Consider the following 12,251-nt stretch of genomic DNA (forward strand, 5'->3'; position numbering starts at 1 on the left):
TAGTAGAGACGGGGTTTCACCATGTTGACCAGGATGGTCTTGATCTCTTGACCTCGTGATCCACCCGCCTCGGCCTCCCAAAGTGCTGGGATTACAGGCGTGAGCCACCGCGCCCGGCCATCCACAAGTCTTAATAGATGTCCGAGGGGTGGGAGATTAGGCCCAGGCCAGCTGAATACTTATACCCTAGAAGCTCACTTGTGTTATAGACCAGAGTGCTTCAGCCTTGGCACTATTAACATTTTGGGAAGCTAAGGTTGCTTGAGCCCAGGAGTTCAAGACCAGCTTGGGCAACATGGCAAGACCCCTCTCAATAAAGAAAAATATATCTGGTCAGGTTTATAGGGGTACAGCTTGGGCAAGGTGTTGCCTAGCATGAGACAAGGGCAGGTTTCCTACAGACGGAGTGCTGGCTAATGAGAAGGAGCAGGGATGGGGCCAACTTTAGAAAGCTAAGGGGCCGAGGTTGAGGGAGTACTTCCTGGCCCTTTGAGGGTTCTCACAGCCAAGGAACTGGAGGTTGTTTCTTTCCACAAATAGACTTTAGTTTTTCTCAACTATGAAATGGAAAGAACCATCTTTGTTCCTCCTAATAGGATCAGGGCAAGGTAGTGAATGGTAATGGCTGTCTAGTTCTTCCAAGAACCAGGCCCTCTGGAGTGAGGAGGTTATAGACTTGAGGCCTACGGGAGTCCTTGGGTTACTGAGATTTCAGGGAAGCATGATACATATCTTGTTCCTAGTCTCTTTGGCCCACACTGGGTCCTGGGTTGGCCAGGTGCTAGTGCTACTATGGTATACCATCTCTTAGTTCTAGGCCATTCTGCCTGTAGTTATAGCATGCACTTTCACCTGTCAGCTACCATGGAACAAGTTTGGTGGTGCCTAAGGAGGTACATGTGCCTTTTTGGAGCTTTCATTCTCTGAAACATGTCTAGAGCTTAGATATAATTCTGAAGTTTCCAGAGGATCTTCACTGGTCCCTCATTAAGTCTACCCCTCTGGGTTAAGTGGACTATGCAGTTATTTTCCTTTTATAATTATTAATAAAAGAAAAAAGGAGTCCACAGTGGAACTGATTTGCTCAAGGCAATATAGCAAATTAGTAGCAGAGGGAGAGCCAAAGCTCAAGTTATTTGGCACCAAAATATCTTGATGTTTGCCGTGTGACCTAACTTCTCTGAGCCTCTGTTTCCCCATCTGTACAGGAAATGATAATACGCACACAACCCTGTCAGGGAGATTGAGAGAGGATGTATCTGAAGCCTTTGGCAGTTGTGACCCTCTCTGTTGGGACCTTGGGCTTCTCTGGTTGACTAGAAGGTGACAGAAATGAGAGAGAGGTGGCTGGGTGCAGTGGCTCACGCCTGTGATATCACTTCTTGGGGAGGCTGAAGTGGATGGATTGCTTGAGCCTAGGAGTTTGAGACTAGCCTGGGCAATATGGTGAAACCTCATTGCCAAGCACTGCCTAGAGTCTGGGATCTGGTTCATTGGGAGAAGCCCTGGGTACTAAAAGTGTAAACTGCGTTATTCCTTTCTCCTCCCCTAAGATTGGACCCAAAGATAGTGGTCAGTGGGAAGGGGTGGCCAGCCTCTTTGAGCCATTTCTTCTTCAGGCCCAGACGAGAGTGAAACTGAACTACTTGGACCAGATTGCCAAATTCTGGGAAATCCAGGGCTCCTCCTTAAAGATTCCCAATGTAGAACGGCGGATCTTGGACCTCTACAGTCTCAGCAAAGTAAGAACAGGTTTTCGTCGAACACCCCTCACCTCGCCCCAATATCCTTGGTATTCTGGGGGCTCCCTTGGTTTGGATATTAGATCTATAGGCTGCAGTGGAAGGGGCACAGCTTAGTAGCACACAAGCTGTCATCAGAACAACTTGGAATCTTTTGCTGCAATTTGAGGTTGGGAGAAGGGAGTAGCCCCCAGTGAAGTGAGGGACTGAGTTGCCCTCATTGCCCTTTTGCCCTTTCTACAGGCCTGCTCCCTCATATAAATACACATGGCACATCCATGTCTTTTCCTGCTTGTTTTTGCAGATTGTGGTGGAGGAAGGTGGTTATGAAGCTATCTGCAAGGACCGTCGGTGGGCCCGGGTAGCCCAGCGCCTCAACTACCCACCAGGCAAAAATATTGGCTCCTTGCTACGCTCCCACTATGAACGCATCGTTTATCCCTATGAAATGTACCAGTCTGGAGCCAACCTTGTGGTAAGGATGTCACAGTGGGGTAGGATGCGACTTTACCCTTCAGCACAAATTTCCACACTTGATCTTAATGGAACTGGTTTAGTGGACTGGAGACCTGGCAGTTGGACTCTGCTCTTTCCTAGTGACGCTTATTCTCTTTCTCACTGCTCAGGGTCAGAAGTCCTGGAGTTATCTGTAGGGCTAGCTTATTTGTTATATGACAGAGTTCTAACTGATAGAAAAATCAGAGAAGGGAGAGCTTGGGCTAGAAAGGTATGGGAAGAGATGGTGTCTTGATTTAGTTGGGGAGACGGTTGGTGGAGGAAGTGACTAGAAGGAGGAATGAAACAAGCAGAGGCACTGAGATTTCCCAAAGTGTGTGCGGGTGTCAGTGCTAAAGTGGAACAGGAGCTATTGGTGTGGGTCAGGTGAGTGGACCGCAACTTTGGTTGCCATTGGGTGAGGGTAGAGGGAAGTTCTTGCTTTTGTGGGCTGTAGTCCCATGTCCTGACCATTACCCCTCATCTGTCCCCAGCAATGTAACACACGTCCATTTGATAATGAGGAGAAGGACAAGGAATACAAACCCCACAGCATCCCCCTACGACAGTCTGTGCAACCTTCCAAGTTCAACAGCTATGGCCGGCGGGCCAAGAGACTGCAGCCTGATGTGAGTACTCCCCTTCTTTGAACTTAGAGCTTTGGGGTGGAGGGAGTCCTCTCCTTCCCTCTGGCTAAGACTATGTTCCCTGTTCCACTATCCCTTCTTTTGTTCTCCGAGTTCTTCTGACCGTTAGTGTGCCTCTCTCTGGCTTTACTCTTGCTTTTTTCTCCCCTCTCAGCAGAGCTGCTGAGCTGGGTCTTGCTTGATCTGTTTGTGCAACCTCTTTTGTATGTCTGCTCTTCTTGCCTGTCTTTTTCCTTTCTGGACTTACTCTGATCATAGAAGTAGAACTCTTCTTTCTCCTTATACCTGTATCTTTTGTTTTGTTTTGAGACATAGGGTCTTGCTATGTTGCCCAGGCTGGAGTACAGTGGCTATTGACGGACTTGATCATAGTGCACTGTAATCTTGAACTCCTAGGCTTGAGTGATCCTCTTGCCTCAGCCTCTTGAGTAGCTACGACTAGAGGCATGTACCACTGTTCCCAGCTCCTTATAGCTATGTCTTACTTCAGAAAGAAGCTTATGTGCCAGACATTCTTCTTGGCACTGGGAATACAACAGAGAACAAGATGGACACTGTCTCTATGCTCATTGAAGCATGTAGTTTAGCAGATCCTATTAGTCACTGCCGTTTGTTGGTAATGCCAAACACTGTTAGCTTTTTCATATATATTATCCCTAATCCCCCTTATAACTGTAAGGGAGGAGTTAATATTCTCATTTTATAGTTGGGAAAACTGAGATATTCCGTCTTTAATTCCTTTCCAAGAGAGGTCCAAGGAGGCAGCTCACCTACCCTCAGTCTCCAAAAAGCAACTCTGAGTTCTTAGCTTAGCCTATCTGTGCCTCAGCCCCCAGCATGAGATCGGGTGATATGTAGTCTGGGTTATTGTTCTTTTAGGATGGGACAGTCTGTCCCAGATAGCAGTCTTGATTCATTTCCTTCTGTCCTTCCAGCCGGAACCCACAGAGGAAGACATTGAAAAGAATCCAGAGCTGAAAAAGCTACAGATCTATGGGGCAGGCCCCAAGATGATGGGCCTGGGCCTCATGGCCAAGGATAAGACTCTGCGGAAGAAAGGTAAGGCCTAACTGGCCTAGGTGGCCTGACCTGGGGAGAGAAGTCAGGGCCCTAAGTGTCCTAGACCTGTGTTTACAGCCATTTTTCTCTCTCCCAGATAAGGAGGGGCCTGAGTGTCCCCCCACAGTAGTGGTAAAGGAGGAGTTAGGTGGGGATATGAAGGACTCAACTTCGCCTAAGTCCTTCCTGGAGAGCAAGGAGGAGCTGAGTCACAGCCCAGAACCCTGCACCAAGATGACTATGAGGCTGCGGAGGAATCACAGCAATGCCCAGTTTGTAAGGACCCAGCCCTGACTTAATGCTCTGCTTCTTATTTCTTCAATAAGCATTTCCCTGCATGGCACTGGACTAGTTCACATTAACCACAAAAGTGGGCTTCGTGGCCCTGCCCTCAGGTAGCTCACTTAATTGGGGAAACGAGGCCAACCCACATGGAACAAAGAACAAGAAAGGGTGATCAAGTGCTGTCAACATGAAGTGCTGGAAGGGTCCAGAGAAGGAGTGTCACTCCCTATTGCTTCAGGATAAAGGCTAAGCTCCTTATTACCATGCATGAGCCCGTCCCTGCTGACCTCTAGCCTCATCCCCCAGCACTGCCCACCTCACTCCTGCTATAGCCACACTGAACTACTTGTAGGTATGTTCATTTTCCCCCACAAAATGCATTATGCTTTTTCATCCCTGTCCTTTACATGTGTTGTTTCTTCAGCCTAGAAGAGATTCCCCCAGTGCTTTGCCCTGTTGCAAAGTTTTGTTTTGCCTTCAGGTTTCAGCCAATTTCAAGTGTCACCTTTTCAATGAAGTGACATCTCTCCTTATCTCCAGCTTCTTTGAGTGCTTTCTTCTCTAGGCCCCCATAGTGCCCTTTATGGACAGCTATTGGCAGTTTTTAATTTTTACGAACACATGTCTCTAGAGTACTGTGTATACTGGGAAGGATACCATGTCTTACTTGTCTTTATGCTAGAGTCCAAGCGTAGGTACTAAACACAAGTTTAGTAAGTGTTCATTGAATGAATAAAAATGGGAGGCTTCAAGACTGGATGATAAAAGACTGCTCTCACAGCTCTACCTGCTTAGTTGGGGAGATGGTACATACATGCAGTTGAACTCCAGACCTAGCATGACTAGCCCGTATAGGGCTGTGAATCATTCAGCCAGCAAACACAGTGGATTTCCAATGGAGAACTTTTGCTTTCCTCCCCTGACAGATTGAGTCATATGTTTGCCGGATGTGTTCCCGAGGGGATGAGGATGACAAGCTCCTGCTGTGTGATGGCTGTGATGACAACTACCACATCTTCTGCCTGCTGCCTCCTCTGCCTGAGATCCCCAAGGGTGTTTGGCGGTGCCCAAAGTGTGTCATGGCGGTAAGGCCTCCCCACTCCACATCTACCTCATAGGGTTTCCTTGCCTTCCTTCATCTGGCCTTATTGAGGGCAGCCTGTTAGCTCAGCCATAGTCTTAGATTTTGGGTCTCTCTGGTGGGATTAGGCTGGGCAGAGTTTTGGGAGAAAGGAGCAAGAAATTCAGCCTTTGCTTCTGTCTTCTAAGAGCTCCCAGACTACCTGGAGAGGTAAGCATCACAATTGGACTGTATGTGGTGACATAAACAGAGGCTAAATTGTGTATTAGAAGCTCTGAGACACAGAAGTTCAGAGAAGAGGAAAACGTAATCAGGGAAGATGTCAGAAATGAGATTTGAAGGATAGGAATATTAAGAAAAAAATGTTCTTTCAATTTCTGAGTTTTTATTCTTTGTTTTCTTTTTTAGAAAGTTTGAGGCCAGGCATGGTGGTTCATGCCTGTAATCCTAGCAGTTTGGGAGACTGAGGTGGGTGGATCGTTTGAGCCCAGAAGTTCGAGAGCAGCCTGGGCAACATGGCGAAACCCCATCTCTACCAAAAAAGATATAAAAATTAGCCAGGCATGGTGGCGCATGCCTCTTGTCCCAGCTACTTGGGAGGCAGAGGTGGGAAGATTGCTTGAGCCCAGGAGGCGGAGGTTGCGCATTGAGCTGTGATCATGCCACTGTACTCCAGCCTGGGCAACAAAGTGGGACCCTGTCTCAAAAAAAAAAAAAGGAAATTTTGGAAAATAGACAAATTACTTGTTTTCCCACCACCCAGTGATAACCATTGTTAATAGTCTGGTATATTTTTGTCTCATCTTTTTGCTGTTAATTATATGTAACCATCTTCAACAAATTTATGATCTTGTAATACATTTTCATTTGTTACTTTATAACTTTCTCTATATTATTTAAGGTATGGAATTTTTTTTTTTTTTTTTTTTTTTTTTTGAGACGGAGTTTCACTCTTGTTACCCAGGCTGGAGTGCAATGGCGCGATCTCGGCTCACCGCAACCTCCGCCTCCTGGGTTCAGGCAATTCTCCTGCCTCAGCCTCCTGAGTAGCTGGGATTACAGGCATGCACCACCATGCCCAGCTAATTTTTGTAGTTTTAGTAGAGACGGGGTTTCACCATGTTGACCAGGATGGTCTCGATCTCTTGACCTTGTGATCCACCCGCCTCGGCCTCCCAAAGTGCTGGGATTACAGGCTTGAGCCACCGCGCCCAGCCTGGAATTTTTTTTAGACAGTGTATCATGGGTATAATATTTAGTTGTTTTCCTCTTGTGATGTTTAGGTTGAGGCAGTGCTACAGGCTTTAACTAGATGAGGTGGGTAGCTGTTTGGGACTGGGAGGTGGAGAACTAGCAGGAGCAGAGGTATAGTGGGAGAGCAGGCCTAGTATGGGTATAGGGGCAGTAAGGAGAGCAGCTGAAGCAGCAGTAAGGGCCAAGTGGCCAGGAAGTTGGGCAGGTACATTTCGTGAATGTCCGACCTTCACCCAAATTCTTGGTGCTTATCTTCTACATTTCCTTCTGGATTTCTGGAGAGGAGACATTCATGATCTCTTGCGTTATCTTAGGGACTCAACTGTGGTTGTGGAGACTGGGTGTGTACGTGAATACACACACACACACACACACACACACACACACACACGGAAAATCCAGGGTAGTGCATATTGGCCTTGGTAGTGGTGGAGATTCTACTTGGGGAGGAGTTCGGATACCAACAGTGTCAAGACTGTCGGCTCTACTTGACTCTCTTCTCTAAGTGGTTATAAGTCAGTGAACCAGACTGACATTTCTTTTTCTTTTTCTTTTTCTTTTTTTTTCTGGTAACAGAGTCTCGCTCTGTCGCCCAGGCCTGGAGTACAGTGGCACGAACTTGGCACACTGCAACCCCTGCCTCCTGGGGTCAAGCAATTCTCTTGTCTCAGCCTCCCAAGTAGCTGGGATTACAGGCACACGAACAGCTAATTTTTATATTTTTTAGTAGAGATGGAGTTTCACCAGGCTGGTCTTGAACTCCTGACCTCAGGTGATCCACCCACCTTGGCCTCCCAAAGTGCTAGGATTATAGGCATGAGTCATCGCACCTGGCCGACTGACATTTATTTTTCAAACATGAACATGGTGTGTGTCTGATTTTCGGGTACATATAATTCTCATCTAAAATAATGAACATAGGTACAAAATGAGGTAGACCCACATCCTGTCTTCTGAGACAGCCTCAAGAACAGGAATAGTGGAGAGTTTGATACTGTAAAAGCCAGTGCCTTCCTTTTCCTTTTCTTTTTTCTTTTTTTCTTGAGATAGAGTCTTTGTCACCCAGGCTGGAGTGCAGTGGTGCCATCTCTCCTCACTGCAACCTCCATCTCCCGGGTTCAAGTGATTCTCCTGCCTCAGTCTCCTGAGTAGGTGGGATTACAGGGAACTGCCACCATGCCTGGCTAGTTTTTGTATTTTTGGTGGGGAGGTGGTTTTCACCATAGTGGCCAGGCTGATCTCAAACTCCTGACCTCAAGTGATCCGCCCGCCTCGGCCTCTCAAAGTGCTGGGATCATAGGCGTGAGCCACCACACCTGGCCCCATTTTCCATCTGTAAAGGTACTAGAATATTCAGTGCCATTTTCCCAGCCTTATAGTTCTAGTCTGGGCTTAAAAAAGCTTCCCTAAGCACCCTGCATAGAATCACATTTTAGCTAGAGAGGAAAAACAGTGGCAGAAGAACATAGGATAGCATGTTAAAGCCAGAGACATTTAAATAAAGTCCTAAAGGAAGAAAAGAGTATGGGGTGACTCCCTGGAAGTTGTGAGACTGGAATTGAGTTTTGGAGAACCATTGAAAGTGGGAAAGGACATTTCAGTAGGGAGGAACTATGAGCAAAAGCATGGTGGGGAGTGAAAAGACTAAGCTGAAGTGGTAAGAGCAAAAGGTACAGCTTTGAGGTAAGGCCTGCCTCAAGGGCCGTGAGTGCTGCTGACCTAGGGCTCTTCTCCCTCCCTACTCCCTATATTCCAGTTCCACTTGTGAGGATTCTTCACCTCTTTGCCTCTGTTTTGGTGACATGTTCTCCTTTGGATTTCAGGAGTGTAAGCGGCCCCCAGAAGCCTTTGGATTTGAGCAGGCTACCCGGGAATATACTCTGCAGAGCTTTGGCGAGATGGCTGACTCCTTTAAAGCTGACTACTTCAACATGCCCGTGCATGTAGGTGATGGAGGGCTGAGGTAGTATTGGGCTAGGATCATAGGTGTTGGTGCCAGACGGTCTCAGCTCACCTGGGTCAATGGGTTCAGGGTGTGATGGGCCATGGTTATCTGCTACCCTTCTTCCCCCAGATGGTGCCCACAGAACTTGTGGAGAAGGAGTTCTGGAGGCTGGTAAATAGCATTGAGGAAGATGTGACTGTTGAGTATGGAGCTGACATCCATTCCAAAGAATTTGGCAGCGGTTTCCCTGTCAGTGACAGTAAACGGCACCTAACCCCTGAAGAGGAGGTGAGTGGATGATTCATGGTTACATGTCAGCTGTGTGAGCTTAGGCAAATCATTTAGTATCTGAAAAACTCAATATCTCTGTAAGACGAGGATAATTATGCCTGCCTTACGTAGCCATGAGATTTAGATGAGATGATGGCATGTAAAGAAAACAATCTAGTACCTGGCATATACAAACATGAGATGGGTTCTTTCACCTCTGTGAGCCCATTTCCTTACCTCTAAAATGGGGATAATATCTACCTTGCAAATTTGTTATAAAAATTAAATGAGAAGGTATATGAGATAACTTGCAGGTATTTTGGTAGGTGGATATATCTGTGAACGTCCCAGAAATTGAAGTGAGTAGAATTGAAAGTGTGAGAGGTAGGGAGAAAACGTGTATGTTTCTTAAGATGTTTCAAAAAAGTCTCTGACCTCAAAATTAAGGTTCCCTAGGCTAAAGAAAATGACTTAAGATCTCAGTTCCTTAGCATAACCCTCATGCCCTTTTTACAAATACCTGACCTGGCAGGAGTATGCTACCAGTGGTTGGAACCTAAATGTGATGCCGGTGTTGGAACAGTCTGTACTGTGCCACATCAATGCAGATATCTCTGGCATGAAGGTGCCCTGGCTCTACGTGGGCATGGTCTTCTCAGCCTTTTGCTGGCATATTGAGGATCACTGGAGTTACTCCATTAACTACCTCCACTGGTGAGTGGGGCCCTGGGGAGCCAGGGAATCAGTCAGTGTGGGCTCTCTGCATGACCAAGGTGTGATCTGTGTGTGTCCCTTTTCCACTTGTGCAGGGGTGAGCCGAAGACCTGGTATGGGGTACCCTCACTTGCAGCAGAACATTTGGAAGAGGTGATGAAGAAGCTGACACCTGAACTATTTGATAGCCAGCCTGACCTCCTGCACCAACTTGTCACCCTTATGAATCCCAACACTCTCATGTCCCATGGCGTGCCGGTGAGTAGCCAGGCAACAGGGACAAGCGGCAGGAGTGATTTAGTGATGACCTTTATGATGGTGGTGGTGATGGTTGTCATCTAGATTCTGCCCCTGCCCTTTCTTCATTCCTTTTCTTAATTGGGCTACAGGTTTGATTAGTAGAGACCCAAAATAATAGTGATTAGATGCACGATGGTATGCCATCTGGGCCATGTGTTTGAGGGTAACATCTAAGGGGTGGCTTATTATCACATCTAGATTCCAGCTAGTAGAAGAGGGAAATGTGGAAGGGCAGGGTTAGCCACATCTTTTAAAGCCACACATCGTTTCTGTTCATCTCCTGTTAGTGAAAACACAGTCATAGGTGCAAGGAAAACTGGGAAATGTAATTCTTACTTTGGATTATCAAGTACCACTTATAAACTGGAGGTCATGTTGTTATGACAGAAGACAAGAACGAATATCAGGGTACAACTAGCAGTCTCTGCCATATTTTGTATATTCTTACCCTTCTCAGAGCAATGGGTAGGTCTTTTTATTTAACAGGTCAAAAGTTAAACCCAGAGTCCTGGTCTTTTCCTCGGTGTACTTCTGTCTTACCCTTTAAAACATTTTGCTGGGTATACAGCCTGATTTACCTGAGAGAGACTGTATATTCCTGGGAATTTCTAGCATCGATCAGCATCAGCCAGTTTTTTGGTGTGGATCTTAAAACAGCCCGATCATTAATCCTGTAAGAACAGGAATTAGGGCTGGGCGCAGTGGCTCACGCCTGTCATCCCAGCACTTCTTGGGAGGCTGAGGCGGCCTCACCTGACCTCATCTGAGATCAGGAGTTCAAGACCAGCCTGGCCAACATGGCGAAACCCCGTCTCTACTAAAAATACAAAAATTAGCTGGACATGGTGGTACACGCCTGTAATCCCATTACTCAGGAGACTGAGGCAGGAGAATCACTTGAACCCAGGAGGCGGAGGTTGCAGTGAGCCGAGGTGGCACCACTGCACTCCAGCCTGGGCAACAGAGCAAGACTCCGTCTCAGAAAAAAAAAAAAAAAAGGATTGGTTATGAGGAGAGACAAAAAAAAAAAAAAAAAAAAAAAAAAGGATTGGTTATAAGGGGGGAAAAAAAAAAAAAAAAAAGGAATTAGTAGATCCTCTATCTCTGCTTTAAGTCTTATTGGGGCTGCTACTCTTCCCTACTCCCTTCCACGCTCTTTTGCCTTGGCCACATTACCACTTACTCTAATACATGGGATAGTCAACACATTGAATTAATGTCTCCTTGAGATATTCCTGGATATCTGTACAGTAGGGCTTTGACTAAGTCAGTGGTTCTCACCTGTATTTCTTTTTGCCTTCACCTTGTTTTGATATACCATATGCCCCGTGAGTAATACTTTTATTATAAAATTTAGTGAAGTTTAACCAAGGACTTGTGATATCTAGGGAATTGGACTGAGGGAGGTATCCTAAAACAGTTCACATAATCTTCCTCCACTCAGGGAGTTATCCTTTTCTCTGTCTACCTCACCCCATTTCAGGATTACTGGACTCGATGATCAAGGGCCCTTTTAGTTCTGCTGCTTCACAAGCAGACGTGGGGTCTGACTTTCCTCAGACTTCTGTCTTCTTGACCCATAGCCCAGCATTAGTCCTTGTCTATAATGCCATGGAAAACTGTAAAAGGGGATTCTCTTGGCCAGGTGTGGTGGCTCACGCCTATAATCCCAGCACTTTGGGAGGCTGAGGCCGGCGGATCACTTAAGGTCAGGAGTTCGAAATCAGCCTGGCCAACGTGGTGAAACCCCAGTCTCTACTAAAAATACAAAAATTAGCGGGGTGTGGTGGTGCATGTCTGTAATCCCAGCTACTCGGGAGGCAGAGGCAGGAGAATCGCTCGAACCCAGGAGGCGGAGGTTGCACTGAGCTGAGATCACACCACTGCACTCCACCCTGGGTGACATAGCGAGACTCTGTCTCAAAAAAAAAAATAAAAAAGGATTCTCTTAAGGATTTGGGTAGCTAAGATGCACACACACACACACGCACACACGCACACACGCACACGCAGAAGGTCATGGAGCTGTTGAATCCTTACCTCTTTTTAAAAAACTTTTATCACAGCCTCTGAAATATATGCTTTTTGCTTACACCTCCACAGCATTTCTCCTGCTCATGGCTCACCGTCTTCTTTGGCCAGCTGCTGCTTTACTACCTAGCCCTCTCTCTGCCCTTTCTATAGGTAGTTCCCAGCATCTCCAGGCCCTTTGGACTTGGCAGTATCCCCTTAATCCAGGCATCTGTGATTTTCACGTTCTCATGCTGGCAGGCTACAGTTTAGCCAGCTGGAGCTCCCCCAGAGGTATCTTTAGCTCCCTGCCCCTACTGCCCCACCTTCCCCTTTGGTGGGAGAAGTCCATTTCTTTTTATAGATAAGTAATATAAGTATTATTTTCTTTTTTTTTTTTTTTTTTTTTTGAGACGGAGTCTCGCTCTTGTTACCCAGGCTGGAGTGCA

General features: G+C 46.6%; 1 protein-coding gene across 3 annotated transcripts in view; it reads left to right on the top strand.

Annotated features, from left to right (window-relative positions):
• The window catches only part of KDM5C (lysine demethylase 5C), a 34,595-nt gene that overhangs the window by 5,418 nt on the left and 16,926 nt on the right, over positions 1-12,251 (top strand). The window contains exons 3-12 of one of the 3 annotated variants that reach the window (XM_017517627.2): positions 1,620-1,742; positions 2,047-2,217; positions 2,732-2,866; positions 3,820-3,943; positions 4,041-4,219; positions 5,155-5,313; positions 8,387-8,506; positions 8,638-8,796; positions 9,311-9,492; positions 9,588-9,750. In XM_017517627.2, coding sequence (XP_017373116.1) covers positions 1,620-1,742; positions 2,047-2,217; positions 2,732-2,866; positions 3,820-3,943; positions 4,041-4,219; positions 5,155-5,313; positions 8,387-8,506; positions 8,638-8,796; positions 9,311-9,492; positions 9,588-9,750 — 1,515 coding nt within the window. Of the gene's footprint in view, positions 1-1,619; positions 1,743-2,046; positions 2,218-2,731; positions 2,867-3,405; positions 3,501-3,819; positions 3,944-4,040; positions 4,220-5,154; positions 5,314-8,386; positions 8,507-8,637; positions 8,797-9,310; positions 9,493-9,587; positions 9,751-12,251 lie in introns of those variants that run through there. The other 2 variants (XM_017517629.2, XM_037734600.1) reach the window with 2 other exon arrangements.

This window comes from Cebus imitator, unplaced genomic scaffold (genome assembly GCF_001604975.1).
Source record: "Cebus imitator isolate Cc_AM_T3 unplaced genomic scaffold, Cebus_imitator-1.0 Scaffold640, whole genome shotgun sequence".
NCBI classification, from domain to species: Eukaryota; Metazoa; Chordata; class Mammalia; order Primates; family Cebidae; genus Cebus; species Cebus imitator.